Here is a 21,430-nt window from a genome sequence, read left to right as displayed (position 1 = left end):
TAATAGACAACTTTAGAGTTCGATTCATTTCCATCAAAAACTTTCATTTTAGTGAACACCATTTGTGCATTTAGATACATCGTCACTACCATTCCCATGTTGAGCGAGTGGTTGAAAAACTTTGATGCTATATTGCACAAATTATTATTTTATTTTGGTTAGCAGAGGAAATCTCGAATATTCTCTTTTAAATTTTAATTATTACTATAAACAAATGTGATGTTGAATGTCCTGTTCTATTGTAACTGTCGAATACATATATAGTCTACGAATCATCATAAAAGTTGCCTTTAGTGAAAATTTATAGCCTTTCCATGAATTCCAAATTACACCATTCCAATTTCCCACAGGAGTTTTGATATAGTAATGTCCGTTGAGATTAGAACGCATACAACTTTTGTACCACCATGCACCAGGATGGCGTCAGGCACAGTTATGTATTGAGTCATCCTTGTCCCTGTCTAGAGTTGTAAATCTTGCACCTTTACTGTAGTGGAGACTGTCGCCTGCTCGAAAAGAAAAGTATGATTAGTCATTATGTCGGAAAAATCATAAAAAGTCATCGTGTGGATTTTTTTTGTTTTTGTTTTATTTAATCGATGCTACACAGTAAACAGTGATCAAAGATGACTTACAACACATATTGCTGACATTTCAGAAACCATCATACAAATTGTTTTATCGACATTGTCGAATGAGTAGACTGAAAAGTTATCTTGGGCAATCATTTGAAATTGAAGAGAAATAACAACAAGACTCTTATAGTTGAACATAGTCCAATCGTCTAGAAGTTAGTCAGTGGCGTCTTTCATTTTCATTTTGTATTTCTGAATCAGTAAATTTTGTCAAAGAAAGGGACACAAAATCGAATATTCTCTCTAAAAGCGAATTTCATGGTTACTTAGAACATTTTTTTTTGTTTCAACAGGCGGTGTTTCAGGAGATTATTTTGTGCGGCACACGAATGATACATGATATCATTATTGCTGATTCATAAATGTGATCTGTTGTATTACCGCATAATTTCGTTAAAGTTGAACATTTGAATATGGGTTTTAGACGTCTTTTTTGATATAATCGAGGGGGAATACGGGACAATCTTACTGCGACGACGGATTCTGTATTCTGAAGAAAGATAACTCTTTTTCTAAAAAATCAATTGAGGATATTCATGAAACTACTTTTGAAGATCTTTGCAAGGTCGATGACATATAATAATTTTGTTTTATCGGGAAAACTACACAAAATACTTTCTTTCTGTGTGACAACAAATCACTGATCGATGTTTTTTTTTTAAACTGGATACTTTTTTCATTCTTATTATATAATAATTTTTGAAAGGAATGAAATTTAAATGTATACTATATTTAAGAACAAACACTTTCAAATTTCATCTCTAAAATTTAAGATTAGATACAACTCTACGGTTTAATGTCAAATAGAAATTATACATTAAAACATAAAACAAGTTATATTACCAGTTTTCTTAAGGTTTGGTGACTGGTTTTTTAGGTAGGGTCAGTTTTCTAAAGGTTTGGTGACTGTTTTTTGAGGTAGGATCCGTTTTTTATGGTTTAGTTACTGATTTTCGAGGTAGGATCAGTTTTATTAAGGTTTGGTGACTGGATTCTGAGGTATGGGCATGCATGTATTCGAGCTGCATATGAACAAAAGATATGTTGGTGAGTAAGTGAGCAATGTATTCAGCAAATAGCGATTTTGAATTGTAGGCACAAATATTCATGGCAATGAGATTTGACCCAAACTTTGGTTGCTCTTTCAGATTTATTTATAGACTTTTATACTCGTCCCCAATATTTTTTGAATAGTTGTCACAACATGATCAATAAAACCCATTAATAAATAAGTTATTGCCAAGTTTACTAAAACACGTTTTCATAATTGTCTTTAATACAAGTAATACAAGACATATGTCATGAACAAAGTGTTAAAATTTAGCTTTTTTGTAGCTATCCTTTTTTATTATAAAAAAAAAATAAGGACCTACCAGCAGTACCACTGTAACCGTTAACACTGATCTTGTACTTCGACGTTTCATTGCCTATGTAGAAATGTTGGTATTTAGCATAAGCTTGATTGTTGTCAAAGTCAAAGAGGTCTATTCTCAATTCATATCTCCCTTGTGATGTCAAGTTGTGAATCTTGTCGTTACCTGAAATTAAAGTTTGATTATCTCTTATGGTATATTTATCTAAACCAATATAAGAGTTACACAATAGAAACTTATCCCATAGCATATACAGTTTAGTGTATGAGATATTGAGGACTTCCGTATGTTTGAAAGCAAATCTTTATTGAATTAGGAAGGTATTATCAAGACAGTTCAGAATTGATATTGTTAAAGATTCAGGATCTGCAAAATTTCTTTTAAAGGTGGGTCTGGCGTACTTAATTATAATCCTGGTACCTTTGATAACTATTTACACCACTGGTTCGATGTCACTGCTGGTGGATGTTTCGTACCCAAGGGTATCACCAGCCCAGTAGTCATCACTTCCATGTTGACATAAATATCAGTTATGTAGTCATTTTCATAAATTTCTTGTTAACAAAACTTTTAAAAAACTAAGAAATTTCTTATCCCATGTTAAGATAACCTTAGCTGTATTTGGCACAACTTTTTGAAAATTAGGATACTCAATGCTCTTCAACTTTGTTCTTGTTTGGTATTATAACTATTTTGTTATGAGCGTCACTGATGAGTCTTATGTAGACAAAGGTATACATTACCTTAGCCGTATTTAGCACAACTTTTTGGAATTTTAGATCCTCAATGCCCTTCAACTTTATAGTCGTGTGGCTTTATAACCATTTTATAATCCTGGTCTTTGATAACTATTGGAACAGAATCACAGATTTTTCCGTGGCAAGTAGGACTATACAGGTTTCATGGATTGAAATTGCAATCAACTATTTGACCGTGAAGGCAAGACTATCTAAGACACGTTCAACATTTGCATTTTCATACAATCTGGAAGTCCAACCAGTATAGTTGAAGGACCAAACTGCGAATTTCCAACAGCAATGTAAAGTCTGTCCTACTATATGGTTCATAAACTTGACGTGCTTAAGTTAGTGATCTTCAAAAAGTATATGCTTTCTATACTAGCTGGCTTAGAAAGACCAACAGATTATTCCGGTCAAATAATATCAGCAACAAGAGCTTTTTGGAGATAAGTAATGCAGAGAGCATAAAAGCAGAAATTAAACAATGAAGATTTATATGGTTAGGCTATGTACTGAGAATGCCACAACACCGCACATCTAAACCAATTCTATAATGGACACCACTAGAAAAAAGGAAACCAGGGAGACCCAGAATCACCTGGCGAAGAACTGTTACAGTGAAATTAGAAGCAAAGGGCTACACCTTGGGCCAAGCCCAGTACATGGCGTAAGACAGAGAGAGTGGAGGCAGTTTGTTGTGGCCTTATGACTTACTGGGGATTAAGAGGGTCAGTAAGTAAGTATTTGACCTCCTTGAAAGACCAGAAACCAGGTTATTTTTAATGATATATCACGCAGTGCCTTGCGATGATGCTTTCATGCGCCAAATATCAATGGCCTATGTGAAATCAAACAAGAAAAAAATCGTAATTTTCCGTTATTCTAAGCCTGACGTTGAAGTCCATATTTGTATGTTAATATGTACTTTCTTATCCAGCTTAAAGGCAAATATTTAAAGTAAACTTCAAAAGTGAAAAAATGGTTTGGCCATGACAAGATTGTAAAAGTACAAGAACAAGTTTTAAAAGAAGTACTAAAATAAAAGGCTGCTCTTCTATTCGGCAAGGAGATACGTTATCCTCCTAAAACTAAATACACGTTTACAGAGAAATATACAATTTAAATAAAAAAACAATAGTAACATGTATAATAAAAGATAAACTAAATTGAAAGACATATGTACTATGCTATACCTTTACATTTACATGAAAATATAGATACAAGAAGATATGGCATCAGTGCCAATAAGATAACCTTCCATTCAAGTCACAATTTTGTAAAAAAAATAAACCATTATAGTTTAAAGTACGGCCTTCAACAAATAGCATTGGCTCACAGCAAACAGCAAGCTATTAAAGGCCTCAATGGAAGAACTGCCCTTATACACTCGCATTTTAAGGACGTCAAAATAAAAGGTATTGTGGAAATTTTGGAGATAAAATTGCTTTCCTTTCACTTGGATAAAAAAAGCGCCATACATGCATTTTTAGTCATAACTTTATAGAGCAAGCTTCAAAAATACAGAAGAACCAAACAAAGGTTTATTTCAAATTGGTAAATTATATTTTTGTCCAACTAACAACATAGTACATGTAACGACTTTCTAAAGTTATTTACGAGACTCCAAGGACTGTTGAAACACAACTATTGTGTCTTAGATTCGGAAAGCAATCTTCTTTAAGGTACAACCGGTGTTTACTATTAATAAAAATAAACATAAAAGGTGTGTTCGATAACATACCTCGTCTTTAAACTGCATGACATCAAATAAAACTAAATATTTTTTTTCCAGCCAAACACAATCTCTACTGATTTGTCATGAGTATATCATGCGCTAAGCTTTGATAAAAATGTTTACTAAACCGAAGCATACGTACTCAGCCAAAATTCTCGATTAAGTTGACCAAATCCTGTTTTGTATTTTGCCCATCCCAGATAGAAATCAAGATCACCATTCTTTCTTCTCTGTATATCTGTCGAGAGTGAAAGATATACACATCCGCATTCATGTATAATTGATGGTTATAAGATTAAAGACTACCTGTTCATTTTTTTCTATATGCTTGCTTTTTGGTTTTTTTCTTTCTCAAAATTGTTAATCATCTCATAGAGGTATACTACTCTTACAGTTGCCTTTATTTTTTACCCCTTATTCTATTGATTTCGTATTCATATTGTGTCATACATCAAATGTATTCGTTCAGTGTATATTCACTTGTGTTGATATGTCTTTTGATTGAGTTAAGCCATTTCAAAAGATATTTTATAGTGAGTCTTTCATGTTGTGATTTTACACTATTGTTTCAGATAAGGTTGAAGGTTTGTTCCTATTAAAAGTTTGAACCCGTTGCATTTGTTTGCAACTATCTTAAGTCAGGAATCTGATGTTGCCGTTTGTCGGTTGAAAACAAACCTTTACGACAAACGAGATGATTTCAGCTTCCGAATTTTTAACATTCCATTTCTATACTCCAGCAGCGCCTGCAAACGGAGTATATATCTCAATTCATACGAAATGCCCTCGCTTGTATTTCCCATCATGAATTCATTGATAGAGGGTTGCTACTCACAAGGAAGCTATTAAACCAATAGTTTCAAATGGTGAAGTTGAAATCATCCCTTCGTAAATTTTACGGACGCCATCACGAGTTGGTTGACAGTTATGGAAGAACCGTTTCACAGATGATATCGGATATGTTTTACGTCATAACTACAATCCCCTTCCCCTTTTGATGAATTGGACATAACGAATTATACTATTTATCGGGTTCGTAATAACATGAGCAACAAGTTAGATGCAACATGTAGAAGATCTGCTTACCCTTTCAGATCAGATGAGATCACCCCCAGTTTTTGGTTGGGTTCGTTTTGCTCAGTCTTTAGTTTCCTATGTTGTTTCTTGTGTACTATTATTTGTCTGTTAGTCATTTGTAGCCATGGCTTTGTCATGAGATTGACTGTTCCTTTAATATCATTCTTCGTTTTTTTCTTGAAATGTTTCATATTAATTTAGACGAAGTTTATTTCTGAAGATCATTACATGCAAATTAATACCGACAAAAATCATCAATTTGTCAATGTTCTTCTGAGTCTTTTTTATTTGATTTGCTGACATCTAGGTATATGTACCGCTTTGAATGGCAACCACTTGTTCCCGAATTATCTTTCTGAAGTTTTGGGCACCTAATTGATAAATATGAAAAGCAGATCAGATAAGCATTTGACTTTTGACGCTACCTCTGTTAATACAAGCAGGCGCAAGTCATGTCCTTTTCAACCTAGACCAGAAAAGAAAGTATAAAGGAAATAAAAAAGAGGCATTTAAAACTAGTGGAGATATAGGGACGGTACTTAATATACATACTGTCCAACAGCCAGAGTCAATTGTCATCTCACAATAAACATTGAACGCTTTTTCTTTTTCTGGTTTTATTCTGTAAATACCACTCCGAACATCCTTTGGAAGATCGCCGCAATCTCTAATCAATGAAACATAAACAAAACACGAATAACGTTTTACTTTTTACACAAATAAGCAACAGTAGTTTACCTAAATTTAATATCGTATATTTTTTTGGAATATTCCAAAACATAGTCACAAGTTATGACAAGACATAGTAACAATTTCTTTAGCCAAAATAACTTAAAACACATGTGCGCCAAAGTTAGCGAGAGCAGTTGCGTCGACAAGATTAATGTTTCGGTTGTAGTAGTATTCACATGCTAAGGAAAAAGTAAAATCACGAAAAATATTGAACTCAGAGGAAAATTTAATCAGAAAGTCCATAATCACATGACAGAATCAAATGACAAAAGATATAAGAAACGAATGGACAAGAACTGTCATATTCCTGACTCCGAACAGGCATTTTCAAATGTAGAAAATGGTGGATTAAACCTGGTTTCAAAGCGCTAAACCTCTCAGTTTGCTTGTCATGTTTTGGAATTGTTGTCAGATTTTCGGAATCCTCTGGTTTTATCTTTTTGAATGCCTAAAAAAATGCCTATTTTCTTTTTATAAATCCTTTACACGCATATTTCTAAGCTATCTTTAAAAGTCTTATAAAATCTTAAATATTTTTTAATGGTAAAAGAACTTAAACTTGTCAAGTTGGGTTGCAATGCACTTCTAGTCTTTTTAGAAAAATTTGACCTTACGAAATTCTAACGACAGGGCAGAAAATAAGGTAGATATGTTAAGACCATTTCTAGCCGTGTGATATTTAGGGAGATTGAACTCCAAGTCTTGACGACTATTTACACTTCTGCTACCGCACTATTACACTAAAAATTAATACCCAAGCAAAAAAGAGGAAGAATTCTGTTAAAACTGTACTATCTAGCATTAAACGTTAAAACGTAAAGACACATCTGAAAGATCAGTCCCAAAAAGTTACTTTATGCACATATTCATTAACTAGAGATATGTAATGGTTTATTACTAAATTCTGTCTGTAAGAATAAAATGAAAATTGTTAGCAATCATAACAATGTGTTATTTTGATTGTTGATATTATCATATTAACAGAAATTAGTTCGAGAGGTTTAATATGTTTATCTTTTCTTTTTTTAGTTCCGGTGGAAATGTCTGTCTCAAATGATTTCCATTTTCCTTCCAATTCCTGAATGCGATAATGAATATTTTGTAATTTCTGCTTAACTAAAGTATCCACTTTTTCATTTAGTTGTTTTTCGAAAGATTTCAATACATTTTGACGAATATCACTGGTGTTTATCAAAGCTACTAACGGTGCTCTTTGTAGGTCATCTGTCAATGGAGCAATATACGTTTCATTTAGATTTCCAAAACATATTGAAGCAACTTTGAGAAAAACAAAATGTCTGCGTAGCATTTTCATGACAATTTTTCAGGATAATTTATTTTTTTCGAAGTAAATGATATTGAAGTAGGTTTTTTATATATATTGAAACGCAAATTTCTTGTTGCTTGTAGTATTATGTATCAATCAATTTATAAAGACTTTGAAAATGTCGATATAAATGTGTTATTTTGATATTGATCGTTATTTCAAAAATTTAAATGTAATTAAGCCCACTGCATATATAGGTGTACCAAATAACTGGTTTTAACGCATCATTGGTTATGACAAGTATATCTTTCTAATAGACCATACTCCTACTCGATAAATAGTGTAGTACTTAATTCTTTTTACTAAATAAACTAATCATAGATACCAGGATTGATTTTTTTGTATGTGCGCCAAACGTGCGTTTCGTCTTTAAAAGGCTCATCAGTGACGCTGTATTAAAAAAAAGGATTAAAAGGGTCAAATAAAGGACGAAAATCGAGAACATTGAGGATCAAAATGCTTAAAGGTTTTGACAAATACTGCTACGGTAATCTATTCCTGAGGTAGAAAAGCATAAGAAGTTTTTTAGAGAGTTAATTTATGATTATGACCATTTTGGATTTTCAGATCAAAATACCAATAAAAGGTCAAATATGGTTGTATAGAAATAAACTCAACATAGATACTAGGACTAAATTTTGTATATACGCCAGACGATATCTGCAAAGACTCATCAGTGAGGCTCGAATCCAAATAAAGTACGAAGTTGAAGAGAATTAAGGACCAAAATTCCTAAATGTTATGCCAAATACAGCTACGGTAATCTATGCCTGAAGTAAAAAAAAACTTAGTTTTTCAAAAATTCAAAACTTTGTAAACAGTAAATTTATCAATATAACCATATCAATGATAATTCATGTCAGAGCAAAAGGTGCTGACTACTGGGCTGGTGATATCCTCGGGGAAATAAATCTCCACTAGCAGTGGCATCGACCTAGTGGTTGTAAATAAGCTCAACATAAATACAAGGACTAAATTTTATATATACGCCAGACGCGCGTTTTTGTCTTTGTAAATTAATTTGGTGACAAGTTGCAACATTATCTATAAAATGAACCAGTTTTAACTTGTGTTGTTGAAAATATCCTCTTACTTTCTTTTATACAGCATGAGAGTTTGTAATATAAATAATTAAATAATTTCTTTGTTCATATCATTCTTAAATAAACAAGGAATCAATTTGTTTTCCCATCTGATAACGTAATGATAAAAAGTGTTCCTATACTAACAGTTGATTTAGAATTGTGTTCCTTTGGTAACATTGAACAACATAACAAATCTCTTTTAGGTGTAAATGTTTCCATGTCGAGTTAATTTTTCTTTCGAAATATACAATTCTCATTTTTTTATCATATGCACAGTTATGTTGACCAGTGTGTCGATTGTTTTGTCTTTCTTGTGAATTGATTTTGTAACCAAAAAAATGGCTACTGGTATTTGAAAATTAAAAGGATCTTCCAATTTCTATTACAAAATAGTGTATCCTATATTTGCATTTTGGGATAAATTATCTTTTATGAACTACTGAAGTCTCATGTGAAAAGAAAAAAATATTGTTATGGGGCAACCTATTCCACCTTGTATCATAGGAAAACAGTAAGAAGTCCGAACAACTGACACAAATTCCTTTATCTGACATAAGTACATGTACATCCTAACATATTTTTTTTATTGAAATGTTATTGTAATTTAACAAATTATGGTGATTCAAACACCATGTCATTTTTACACCCACATTATGAGGTAATTTGTGTGTTGGTCATATACAAATAACATGTACGAAAGGAATTAATTAAATTAACAATCAGTCATATTTTAGTATCCAAGCCAGACTGATTAATAATCGAATGCATCATATTTATTTTGATTATTACTAAACAAATGTGCTGTTGAACATCCTGTTTTATTGTAACTGTCGAATAGATCTATAGTCTACGAATCATCATAGAAGTTGCCTTTAGTGAATATTTATAGCCTTTCCATGAATTCCAAATTACACCATTCCAATTTCCAACAGGAGTCTTAATATAGTAATGTCCATATAAATTAGAATGCATGCAGTTCTTGTACCACCATGCACCAGGATGGCGTCGAGCGCAGTTATCTTTAGCATCATCATTGTCCCTGTCTAGAGTTGTAAATATTGCACCGTTACTGTAGTGGAGACTGTCACCTGTATGAAGAAAAGTAATAAAAACCATATAGGTAGAAACCATTAAGATCCTCGTGTAGACGCTTCATAAAAATTGTCTTTAAAGAGAGTGGCGAATCATCAGAGGATTTTTGTTGTTATATCTGAAAGAGTACACAAAACTCTTAATAATACAGAATAGTGTTTACCTTTTTAGATTTCAGCAGAAAAGAGCAAGATTCAAATAGTAACCAAATGTGACAGAGGATTCGGAAAGGGGGTTTATTGATTTAGTTATAAGTATGAATATGTCTTTAGCCAACCAGGATTTAGTTTGGTAGGAACGAGTATGCATTGCCACTCGATTTGCTCTGTTATATCTATATATATTAATTATTGCTTAGTCTTTAGATTTTTCTATTTTTTTTGTTTTGTGTACTATTATTTGTCTGCTTGTCTTTTTCTTTTTTGTTAGTTTATTTTTTACCTAAGAGTTTGAATGTCCGTCTGGTATCTATTAACTATCAAACAATAGTTTAATAAAAATAATTCTAAAACATGTGATCAATATTGTTTTCATTATCAATATTTAGCAACCATTGCAATATTAATTACTATCTCATGAAGAAATGGGACAAACAAATTAGGTTCAGCAAGTTATCTTATTGCCTATTTCTAATGTAAAATAAAAGCTTATTATACGTACCCGCATTCCCACTATAACCGTACACATTTATTTTGTACTTTGAAATGTCATTGGCTATGTAGAAATGCTGATATTTTGCATAAGCTTGATTGTTGTCAAAGTCATAGAGGTCTATTCTCAATTCATATCTCCCTTGTGATGTCAAGGTGTGGATCTTGTCGTTACCTGAAATTTCAATTTTGATTATTCCTTCTGGTATAATCTGACGTTACATAAGGACTAACACAAAATAAACTAATGGAATTAAAAAAAAATATTCATGACTACGCATTTAATTCCCTCGACCAATTGAGAGTCACAACACGCACATCACATTTTGGAAACGAACCGTCCTGACAAATAAATATTTGCATATGTTACAGTAAATAGGTGAAATTAGGAACATGTCATTACTTAAATTTAGGTATTACATGTAATTCCCGATACACTTAGTAAATACAGGTAATTCCTGAATCTGCCCAGTTATTACCAGTTATTACTATTTTTTAAATGGGTTTTTACAGCTATTTACTAACTGTTAAAACAATGTTATAATATGTGGTCAGCGGACGTAAAATTAGAGTAAATCTGTTTATAAGATCATTGAATATTATCAAAATAATTATCATCCTAAAATATACCTTTCTACTATATAAAAGGGGCATTGGCTATATAGGTGTAATACCACCATTGATTTTCCCCTATTAGTCTTTGTTAAATTTGCACTTTTCAAAAAATTGTGCAGAATTTATCTTTGTTTCAAATAAAGAAATACTTGGCATGAGTAAAGTTTTATCCTGTCCAGTTCTATAGAAAAAGTTTCACATAACATTTCATTGCATATAAGAAAATAACCATCATTGGAAGTTAACCAAACAAATTTCTCCCCTTATTCTATCTGTATACAAGGTTTAGTCACCATGTAACCTCAAGATTACAAAATTTTCTATAGAAATCACAAATAAAAAATAATGGTGTTTTGAAATAACCAAGACATATGTTTATGACACAGAAATAGTTTTACTGCAATACAATGTAGGATTAATTACCTACAACGGTCAAATTCAAGGGAATATTCTTTTAGACCTACTTTCGTATGCAACCGGATGTGATGTACCATGATTTGGTGGTATTACACCTAAAATACAAAACAAAATATTTTGTATGCCCCATTTATGGTTATTATGTTTTCTGATCTGTGCATCCGTTCGTTTGTCCGTGCCTCTGCTGTTTGTCCGTCTGTCCCGCTTTAGGTTAAAGTTTTTGGTAGAGGTATTTTTTTATAAAGTTGAAGTCCAACCAACTTGAAACTTAGTACATATGTTCCTTGTGATATGCTCTTTCTAATTTTAATGCCAAAATTAAGATTTTCTCCTATTTTAAAGGTCCACTGAACATAGAAATTGATAGTGCGGATGGGTCATCCGTGTTCTATGGACACATTCTTGTTTCAAAATAAGCTAAGAAAATGTCTGTTGAGTAATTCATTTGCGAATGAATAATTCGATCTCAATGTAAATGTTTAGTTGGAGATGGGTTACTAATGTATTTAGCTTTTAAAAAGAATAGAATGTCAACATTGAAAGTAAAATCAAAGATGAACTATTTATTTGTCTGGTTCGATTCACAAAAAGAGAAATCTAATACATGTACTGGTAAGTACGTCAATTGTTTGATGTGTTTTAGCTTTTGAATGTGACATTTGATTAGGACTTTTAGCGTAGTTCTTAGTTTTCCATATTGTGTCTTTGTGTTATTATTTGTCTGTTTGTCTTCACCCTTTTTTATAGCCATGGCGTTTTAAGTTTATTTTCGATCTATGAGTTTAGACTTAGAACAGGCACCTGCATTATAAATGTGCTTTGGTAATCTAGTTTTGTCGAAAACCCTTCCCCCGATACCCCAACCCCTTTATTTATGTGTGATAAATGATGTAAAAAGTTTACAGTAGTAAACACATAATAAAAATCCACCAAAACAGCATCAAACCTACCCCGAATAATAATGTCCGTCTGTTTGCAAATCAGGACCAGGTGCTTTGTAAGAATAGGTGTTCTCGGCTTCTCATTTGACACTATCAATATGTCAATAGCCAAACATCGAGTAAACATATACATGTATTTTAATTCTAAATGGAATTTCATATTTGCTACAAAAAATGGTGGGGATAACTGCTATATGACCTGTTTAATACAATTTTGTTTCAGGTTTATTGCTTACATTTGGAGGTCTTGAGAAAGTATCTAAAGAGAGACATTTAACGCCATCATCGAGTATACTTTTATTTACGTAGCATGTCAGCTTTGTTGTAAAAGTCGACATAGGAAGTTGTAGTTAAACATAATTTTTCAGAGGTATTAAATCATTTCAGTTGGTCTTATTGATATGCAAAGTATACCTAAAACAGATTTTATATTTTCATTATGGATAATCAAGATCTTTTAACCAAATTGGGCAGAAAAGAATGTCTATTATCAAAAAGAACTGGCGAAGTTACCTGTAGACTTCTTACAAATGTACTTCTCATATTTGGATTATATAATTGTCTTGCAAATGATTTTTAGCGAGTTTCAAAAAATTCAAAATTACCGTTTTCCAGTCTCAATTTACAAACAAAACTATAGAACATACAGTGTTTGATTCCTATACCTTTAAGTGATCCCTACAATCCCTATCCCGTTACGTTCTTATTTGGTATCTTGAATTATGTCTCAAATTAAGTACAAAATATCGATTTAGTAAATAGCGGTAAAAATGACCAAAAAAAATCAGTAAATACCTGTAATCACTGAGACCATCAGTAAATACATGTAAATACTAAATTGATTGGTAGTTACAGGTATTTACTGAATTGTTTAGTAATTACGGGTAATTATAGGTGTCAGACCACCAATTAAAAATCCTAATCTGATCAACCAAATATTTCAATTTTCACAGCTTTCTAAATATTTTACCTTATGTTTAACCTCATAGAAACCAGGTATATTCTGAATTGTACATGTATCAGCTTTCTACATGCCAATATTCATTATACCTTTAAAGCCTTCTAACAAAATAACTCACCTTCCAACAGTGGTAATCCAAAAATAATCCCTGGTTTTCTGGAAATCTTAAATTAGTATACTATGGAGCGCATTAATCCTCATTTTTAAATGCAAACTCATAGACAAGTAAATTTTGGCTCAAAACGGTCTAGATATATTTCTCTTTCACCAAAAGTTTCATTTCTGAAAATTTGTTGGTTAGTTTAAGTAAACAAGGACATCAAAAGCACTATTTTGTGTCAGAGTAGAGCTACTTTTACGTTCTAAATTGGAGGGAGTAATTGGTGGTCTGACACCTATATATGGTAAACATTTAAAAATCTTATCAGGTTTCATTTATTTTACAATTTTAGTACGCAACCTTCACTCTTAAGGAGTAATGGTCTTGTTGAGAAAATTAACACTATGTATGGTTTGGCAGTAGAGATATAAAACAGTTTCCAAGATATTTATCAATCAATGAGAAGGAATAAGCATATATCCTGTGTATGAAACCTTTGGTGAACTACAACGGTATTGTCAAGGCGATTTGAAATGCACTTTAAATGTATATATAAATTAGTGTTTACACGATATGAAAGAATTCTGTATGTCAAGGAAAAAATCTTTGTTGAACTAGAAAGGTATTATCAAGCAAATTAATAATAAATAAGGTTTAAAGTTGAGGTTCAGCACAATTTTCCTTTATACAAGTAGGTGGAATAGGATCCCAGTTAGGGCAACCAGTCAGGTGCCAACGAATGTAGTTCTTAAAAAATATATAACTTGTGTTATAAATTGTGTAGTGTTATTATTTCACTAGTAAACGCGCGTCTAAGTATTAAATTAAAATCCTGGTACCTTTGATAACTATTGTAACTGGATGTAGATTTATTTGAAAGTGTAGGCTTTCTTGTTTGAATTTCTGTAAACATTTTGATTGATTTGAATGTAATCTGGCGTCAGTACATAGAGGAAATTGCCTAAATTCTAGCCTTTATTCTTCCCCGGAAGTAACCGACTGACCCTTTTGTAAATAAAAGCAAACATTTGCAATGGAATGCCGGTTTTGAGGCACTGAGCTTGTACTTAGACACTTCAAAATGAATTCCTAACATGAACCAGAAGTCCCAAGGTGGCTATCAAAATTAATAATTGAACAGGACCCTATGTATTTACTATGATTTTCAATGCGTTCCAATGGGACAAATAATTAAGTCCCCGATCCAGGTGTGAATCGACCAAACAGAAGGTTTGTCCACGACAAGTAATATCGCATTCGTTTATTTTTCAAAAATCAATAGCCTATGTGAAAACAAACAATTATCAAAAAACGAAAATGATACCAATTATCCGTTATTTTGGCTCTGAGGTCAAAGTTCAATGTCACAGAAAAGTCTTATGTTACTTGGCACTGTCTTATTGTATCCATCTTAAAACCAAATATTAATCAAGTTCAAAAGGTAAAATATGCTTTGTCCATGACAAGATTGTAAGAGTACAAGAAGCTCATTTTGTCGGAGGGAATATATAATACCTTCTTGTGATAATGATTACCTTTCAAATATACAAAAAAAATTATTTCATTATTTCAAATTCGTTTAATAGCATTATACCAAATTCTGTTCTTTTAATGTCTTTAATAGATATAGGAAGATGTGGTGTGAGTGCCAATGAGACAACTCTCCATCCAAATAACAATTTAAAAAGTAAACCATTATAGGTTAAAGTACGGCCTTCAACACGGAGCTGTGGCTCACACCGAACACAAGCTATAAAGAGCCCCAAAATTACTAGTGTAAAACCATTCAAACGGGAAAAACCAACGGTCTAATCTATATAAACAAAACGAGAAACGATAAACACGTATATATTACATAAACAAACGACAGCAGTTCTGCTCCTCTAGTAACAACTGCAGTGGTACACTTGCTTATTATTTAGATCAGAAATAAAAGCTGAGTGGAAATTTTTGAAAAAAGTCCATTTCTCTTTTGTCTCAATATCGTGATGTATGCATTTTGTGCCACTACTTGTTACAACAAACTACACAAATATAGACAACAACTAAATTTTTTTTTTTGACTTTGGTAAAATACGTTTTGGTTTCTACTAGCAACAAAGTACCAGTGAAGACTTTCAAAAGCAAATATCGATGTTTCAAGGACTTAAAAAAAAAGGGGAAACAACACGTTACAAATTGCATGCGTCCGAAGCGTTTTGATTTACCGCCATCAGGAAAACGCAAAGCGTAAAAATAATTATTTAGATTGTCTTAGATTCCTGAAAGCAATATGAGGTTTACTCGGCGTGTACTATTGAATACAAGTAAACAATAAGGTGTGAACGATAACCCACTTCATCTTCGAACTGAACAAAACATCAAATAAAACTAAGGTGTATGTTTGCCCTGCAACCATAACACTACTGATTTACCATGATGAGCGATAAACATCATTAAAATTGATAAAAACTGTTTACCAAAACATACGTACCTAACCAAAATTCTCGATTAAGTTGACCAAATCCTGTTTTGTATTTTTTCCATCCTAGATAGAAATCAAGATCACCACTCTCTCTTCTCTGTATAACCTGTCAGGTGTTTTAAGATATATACAACGCTTATTGGTGAAATACTCGTGGTTATAAGATATAAACAACCGATTATCAATGTATGATTCATGCTTATAGGATGTATACAACCGCTAATTAATCTATGAATGATTGTTAATAAATGTATACAACCGCTAGTTATTGTATGATTCATGGTTAAAAGATTTGAAACTACAATATAAATGGACATGATTAAAAACAAAGCTTTTCGAAATAACGCAAATATTTACAACAACAAAAACGCAAACCCGTAATAACGCAAGCATTTGTTTCATCTTATTTCTTATATTAAAGATTCAAAAGAAACAGCAGTTATGATTAGATGAGGCTGCATATAGTAAAATTAATCACCTTTGTACTCATTGCAACGAAAAATCTTGAATATTTTGAACATATCATTGACCGACAATGAGCAGAAGAATAGATATAAAAAGATGTGATATGAGTGTCAATACGAATACTCTCAATCTAAATCACTATTCGTAAAAGTAAACCATCATAGGTAAAAGTACGGTCTTCAGCGCGGAGCATTGGCTCAAAACGAACAGCAAACTGTGAAAATGATATCCATGATACCACTGGTATATATATGACAAAGAACATTTAGTAAAATGAAGTTATACAGAAGAAAATAAAAATTCAACCATGATTATATAGGTATAACCGAATATAAATACACTTCCAGAGTAAGCTCTCGTTTGAGGACAGTGAAAAGTACGATAGATTAAAACAAGCTATCCTTTGGTAAACAACGTATAGAATGAAGATGTTTTATTAATAAAATTATGTTCTCATTATTCAAATTACTACCCAAGCCCCTTAAAATTACTTTACTATATTAAAATGAAACATCAACGATTATTTATCAAAGAATCTTGATTATACTTTGATGTTTAAAAAGATGATTTCTTTCCTCACAATTAAAAAAATGTTTCTTTATTAATAATTCATTTTAAAGCAGAAAGATCATTTTGTCTATTTTACTTGGAAGTTTCACAATTGTATGACATTATTTTTTATCTTTCAATTAAAATATGTTTATACTATATTATTTCTATTTTCTTTTAAGTGTATTCGTCATGTACAATAGTTGATTTTTTTGGCAATATCAAACAAACAAAAAGTAACAAAATATACATTCAGAAGTTTTTTCCTGAAGATCAGCAGATGCAAAGTAACCCCCCCCCTCCCTCCCAACCAAAAAAATAAAATCATCAATTTGTCAACATTCTTTTGAAAAATATCTTATTTAATTTGCTGACATCTAGAAAGTCCTTCGTTATGTACCGATATGGCTGACAACAGTTTGTTTCGGAAGTTATTTGTACCTAATTAATACACAGGAAAGACCAGAAAACCCTTTGGCTTTGGGAGCTTTCTCTGTTAATACACGCAAGCGCAGGTCATGTTCTTTTCAACCTAGGCGGCATTCATTCTAAAAAAAAAAGAAGATATAAGGACATTAGAAAAGGGCATTTTGATAATTGATCACACAAAAAACTTAAAACAGTTCCCACTAGTTTTCCTCTTCATTCACAAGTTTTCAAGGACATAGGAGAGAAACAATACATTCAAGATGAGCTTTCTTTAAACTTTTATAAGACGTTCATTTTTTGTTACTTTTCAACTGTGCGAGGCCCGTATTGGTATTCAAGGTCGTGAAAAGCCCCTGTAGTAGTAGGGATAAAAATAGTTATACATACAGTCCAACGGCCAGAGTCAATTGTCATCTCACAATAAACATCAAATGATTCTGCTTTGTCTGGTTGTATCCTGTAGATACCACTCCGAACATCCTTTGGAAGATCGCTGCAATATCTTATCGCTGAAACATAAACTAAACACAAATATTTTTTTTATTTTTTACACAAATTATCAACAGTTGTTATCCAAAATTCAACATCGTATATTTATTTGGAATATGCCAAAACCATCACAAGTTATGACAAGTCAAAGTGACAACTTCTGATGCCAAGATTAACTGACAACCACGGAGGAAAACACATCAACGCTAATAGTAGCGGGAGCGGTTGTACTAACCGATTAAGGTGTATGTTGTCGTAGTATTAACATGCAATCAAAAATCAAAGACAGACAGAGAACACAAATGAATTGGATATTAAAAAAAGGATGGTAATAGTTTCATTAAGAGAAAATTTTTCTTCTAGTTCATAGCCCTGATTCTTTTATTAATTTTTAATTTTCCAAAAAACGACATTTTAAGAAAACGACATCTGTAACAAAGATAAACTTTTAGCCACCGCTTTACGACCCAAAAACAATGAAAGTCCCAACTATGTATTGGCTTCCGAAGCTACACAAACACCTTACAAATATAGATTTATTTCGTCTTCAAGCCATTGTTCCACTACTAAATTATCTATTCTTCTCACCAGTACACAATTGGTACAATCAAAAACCTGATAAAAATTGTTCAAGTGAGGCCTTCGAAAATCAAGGAATTAATTACTTTTGGAGTGTCAAAAACTCGCTGGTAGTACTTGATAAACTGCATGCTTATATTGGTGATTTTGAATCTGTTGAAAGTTTTGATCTTTCTACCCTATATACCACATTGCCTCACATTCAAATTGAGAAAAAAATCACACATCTAATTAAATGGGCTTTTAGAAAGTCAGAATGTGATATATATGTTCAAACTCTTTTAGGTCTTTTTTTAGTAGCAATAAACAAAAAAACTATGTCAATTGGAAATGCTTTGATACTATATCTGCCCTTGAATTTTTACTAGATTCCAATAGGGACTTACTGTGCACCACTTATTGCGGACCTGTTTTTGTGTTGCTATGAGTTACAATTTATGACCAAAATCTACAAAGACCCATCAAAACAAAATCTGATACACACAAATTTAATAATAATTTTAGATATTTTGATGAAATTTTGGCTCTCAATAATGACGACTTCAGTATGTATACTAAAGAAATTCATCCTGTTGAACTTACTTAAATATAGTTAATACTAACAATGACCACTGCCCTTTCCTCGATCTTGATATCTGAATCATTAACAGAATGCTTAATACTAAAATTTATGATAAAAGTAATGGTTTTTCATTTTCTATCGGTAATTGTCCGTTTTTAGATAGTGACGTTCCATCGTCTCCATCCTACGGTGTTTATATATCTCAACTTGTACGATTTGCTCGTGTATGTAAAGATGTTTAAGATTTTAACGAGAGAAATTTATGTATTACTGAAAAATTATTACACCAGGGTTTTCGATATCACAAACTAGTCAAAACATTTACTAAATTTTATCATCGGTATAAGGACATCATTCGTAAATATAGCTCAACATGCAGACTTCTTATACGTTCAGGAATTTCACATCCAATATTTGATAAACATATTTTTTATACAGCACAAACATGTCAGTATTCACCTCAGAAACTAAGAAATACTTTAAATAGACTTATTAAATAGGGATATAGTAACGATACTGTTGTCAGGTCATTAAAGATTGCATATTTTGGCGTTAATATTGATTCACTTATAGGGTCTTTACATCGGAACTAAACACGTTTATTTAAAAACCAGTTATTGGCATGAGACGGGTTATGTTGTTCTCATAGATATAGGAAGATGTGGTGTGAGTGCCAATGAGACAACTCTCCATCCAAGTAACAATTTAAAAAGTAAACCATTATAGTTTAAAGTACGGCCTTCAACACGGAGCCTTGGCTCATACCGAACAACAAGCTATAAAGGGCCCAAAAATTACTAGTGTAAAACTATTCAAACGGAAAAACCAACGGTCTAATCTATATAAACAAAACGAGAAACGAGAAACACGTATATATTACATAAACAAACGACAACTACTGTACATCAGATTCCTGACTTAGGACAGGTGCAAACATTTGCAGCGGGATTAAACGTTTTAATGGATCCAAACCTTCTCTCTTTTTCTGAAACAATAGCATAAAACCACAACATAGAAAAACACGATAAAATATCAATTGGCAGACTTAACTGAATCAAAAAACGTATGATTACACAATGAACGAATTAAAAGTAAAAACACAAAAATACCGAACTCCGAGGAAAATTCAAAAAGGAAAATCAAAAATCAAAAGGCAAAATCAAAAGTCCAAACATCAAACGAATGGATAACAACTGTCATATTCCTGACTTGGTACAGGCATTTTCTAAATTTGATCTGCGATATTTGAATAAAAATGCATAGTTAATTAAATATTAGAGACAAACATTCATGACCAACAAGCTATCACATAAATTCAAACAAAGCCATGACAGGACATCACTGAAAAATATTTAACCAATCAATATTCACTTTAGAAAAAAAACGGTTTTAAAAAAATAATTATTATCTTGAAGTTTATACAAATGGAGTAAGAATAGGTGAAAAATTGAAGATATTTCAAATAATCAAAGCTGGTGTACAGACAAGATCCATATAAATAAAAAATAACAGAAAAGCATTATCAACAGTATCAACAGGTCGAATTAACAAAAAAATACGATTTGAGAGTACTCGCAGTTACTGACAGCTAGTTAAAAGCCAAAACCAATTCATAATAAAAAATCATACATCAGAGACTAAAATCAACTAAAACACATCCCAGGGATTTAGTATTTTAACGTCATTAATAGTCAAAGAAGACATGACTTGTGCAATGCCAACAATACATGTATCGACAGGTAGTAGAATAGTGAAGAGCGACTGCTATAGAAATAAACATTAACGTGTCTGTGTCTTTATCCATATCGCCTCAAAAGATAATGAAATTTAGTTATATTTTAATTTGCTAATGACAAAATCAATATTAGTGCCAATTTGAACTATATTCAGAGATCTAATTACAATATTGGTACGATAACCCTTACTTATAAGTTTGTTTAAAGGTTCGATGAGTTTACAAGGATCACATAGTGATTTCCTCGCTTTAAGTACAATATTACCATAAAATTTAGGATGTGAAATACCATTTTTAATAAGCTTTCTACAGGTATAGCCAAATTTACTAATCAAAAGTTTGTATCTATGAAATAATTTAGTAAAAGTTCTAAGTAATTTATAGTATCGAAATCCCTGACACAATAATTTACCAGTGATGCATTGATTACGTTCGTTAAAATCTATGACATCAGAACACACACGGCAAACCGAACGAGTTGCGATATATAAACACCGTATGATGGAGCCAAAGCCACATCGCCGTCTAAAAAAGGAAAAATTAACAATATGAAATGTATGAAGGTATGATACTAAACCCCTTACGGGGAGGATTGTGCCTGATATTCGTATGATGAAAACATAATTTTTCAATCAGCGTAATTGAAGTCTGGAGCTGGCATGTCAATCAACTGCTAGT

General features: G+C 32.0%; 2 protein-coding genes across 2 annotated transcripts in view; both read right to left on the bottom strand.

The window, feature by feature from the left end:
• The window catches only part of LOC134722751 (fibrinogen-like protein A), a 52,880-nt gene that overhangs the window by 30,885 nt on the left and 565 nt on the right, over positions 1–21,430 (bottom strand). The window contains exon 2 of the mRNA XM_063586376.1: positions 17,775–17,908. Within this exon, the coding sequence (XP_063442446.1) occupies positions 17,775–17,801 (27 nt within the window). The 5' untranslated portion in view covers positions 17,802–17,908. The remainder of the gene's footprint in view (positions 1–17,774; positions 17,909–21,430) is intronic.
• LOC134722237 (fibrinogen-like protein A) lies at positions 256–8,923 on the bottom strand. Its single transcript, XM_063585848.1, has 5 exons — positions 8,849–8,923; positions 6,109–6,205; positions 4,626–4,721; positions 2,009–2,173; positions 256–506 (listed from the first exon to the last, which is right to left on the bottom strand). Exons 1-5 carry the CDS (start codon positions 8,921–8,923, stop codon positions 424–426), a joined length of 516 nt encoding a protein of 171 aa, XP_063441918.1. The 3' UTR covers positions 256–423.

This window comes from Mytilus trossulus, chromosome 6 (assembly GCF_036588685.1).
Source record: "Mytilus trossulus isolate FHL-02 chromosome 6, PNRI_Mtr1.1.1.hap1, whole genome shotgun sequence".
Classification (NCBI taxonomy): Eukaryota; Metazoa; Mollusca; class Bivalvia; order Mytilida; family Mytilidae; genus Mytilus; species Mytilus trossulus.
This window is presented reverse-complemented; position numbering and strand designations above follow the sequence as displayed.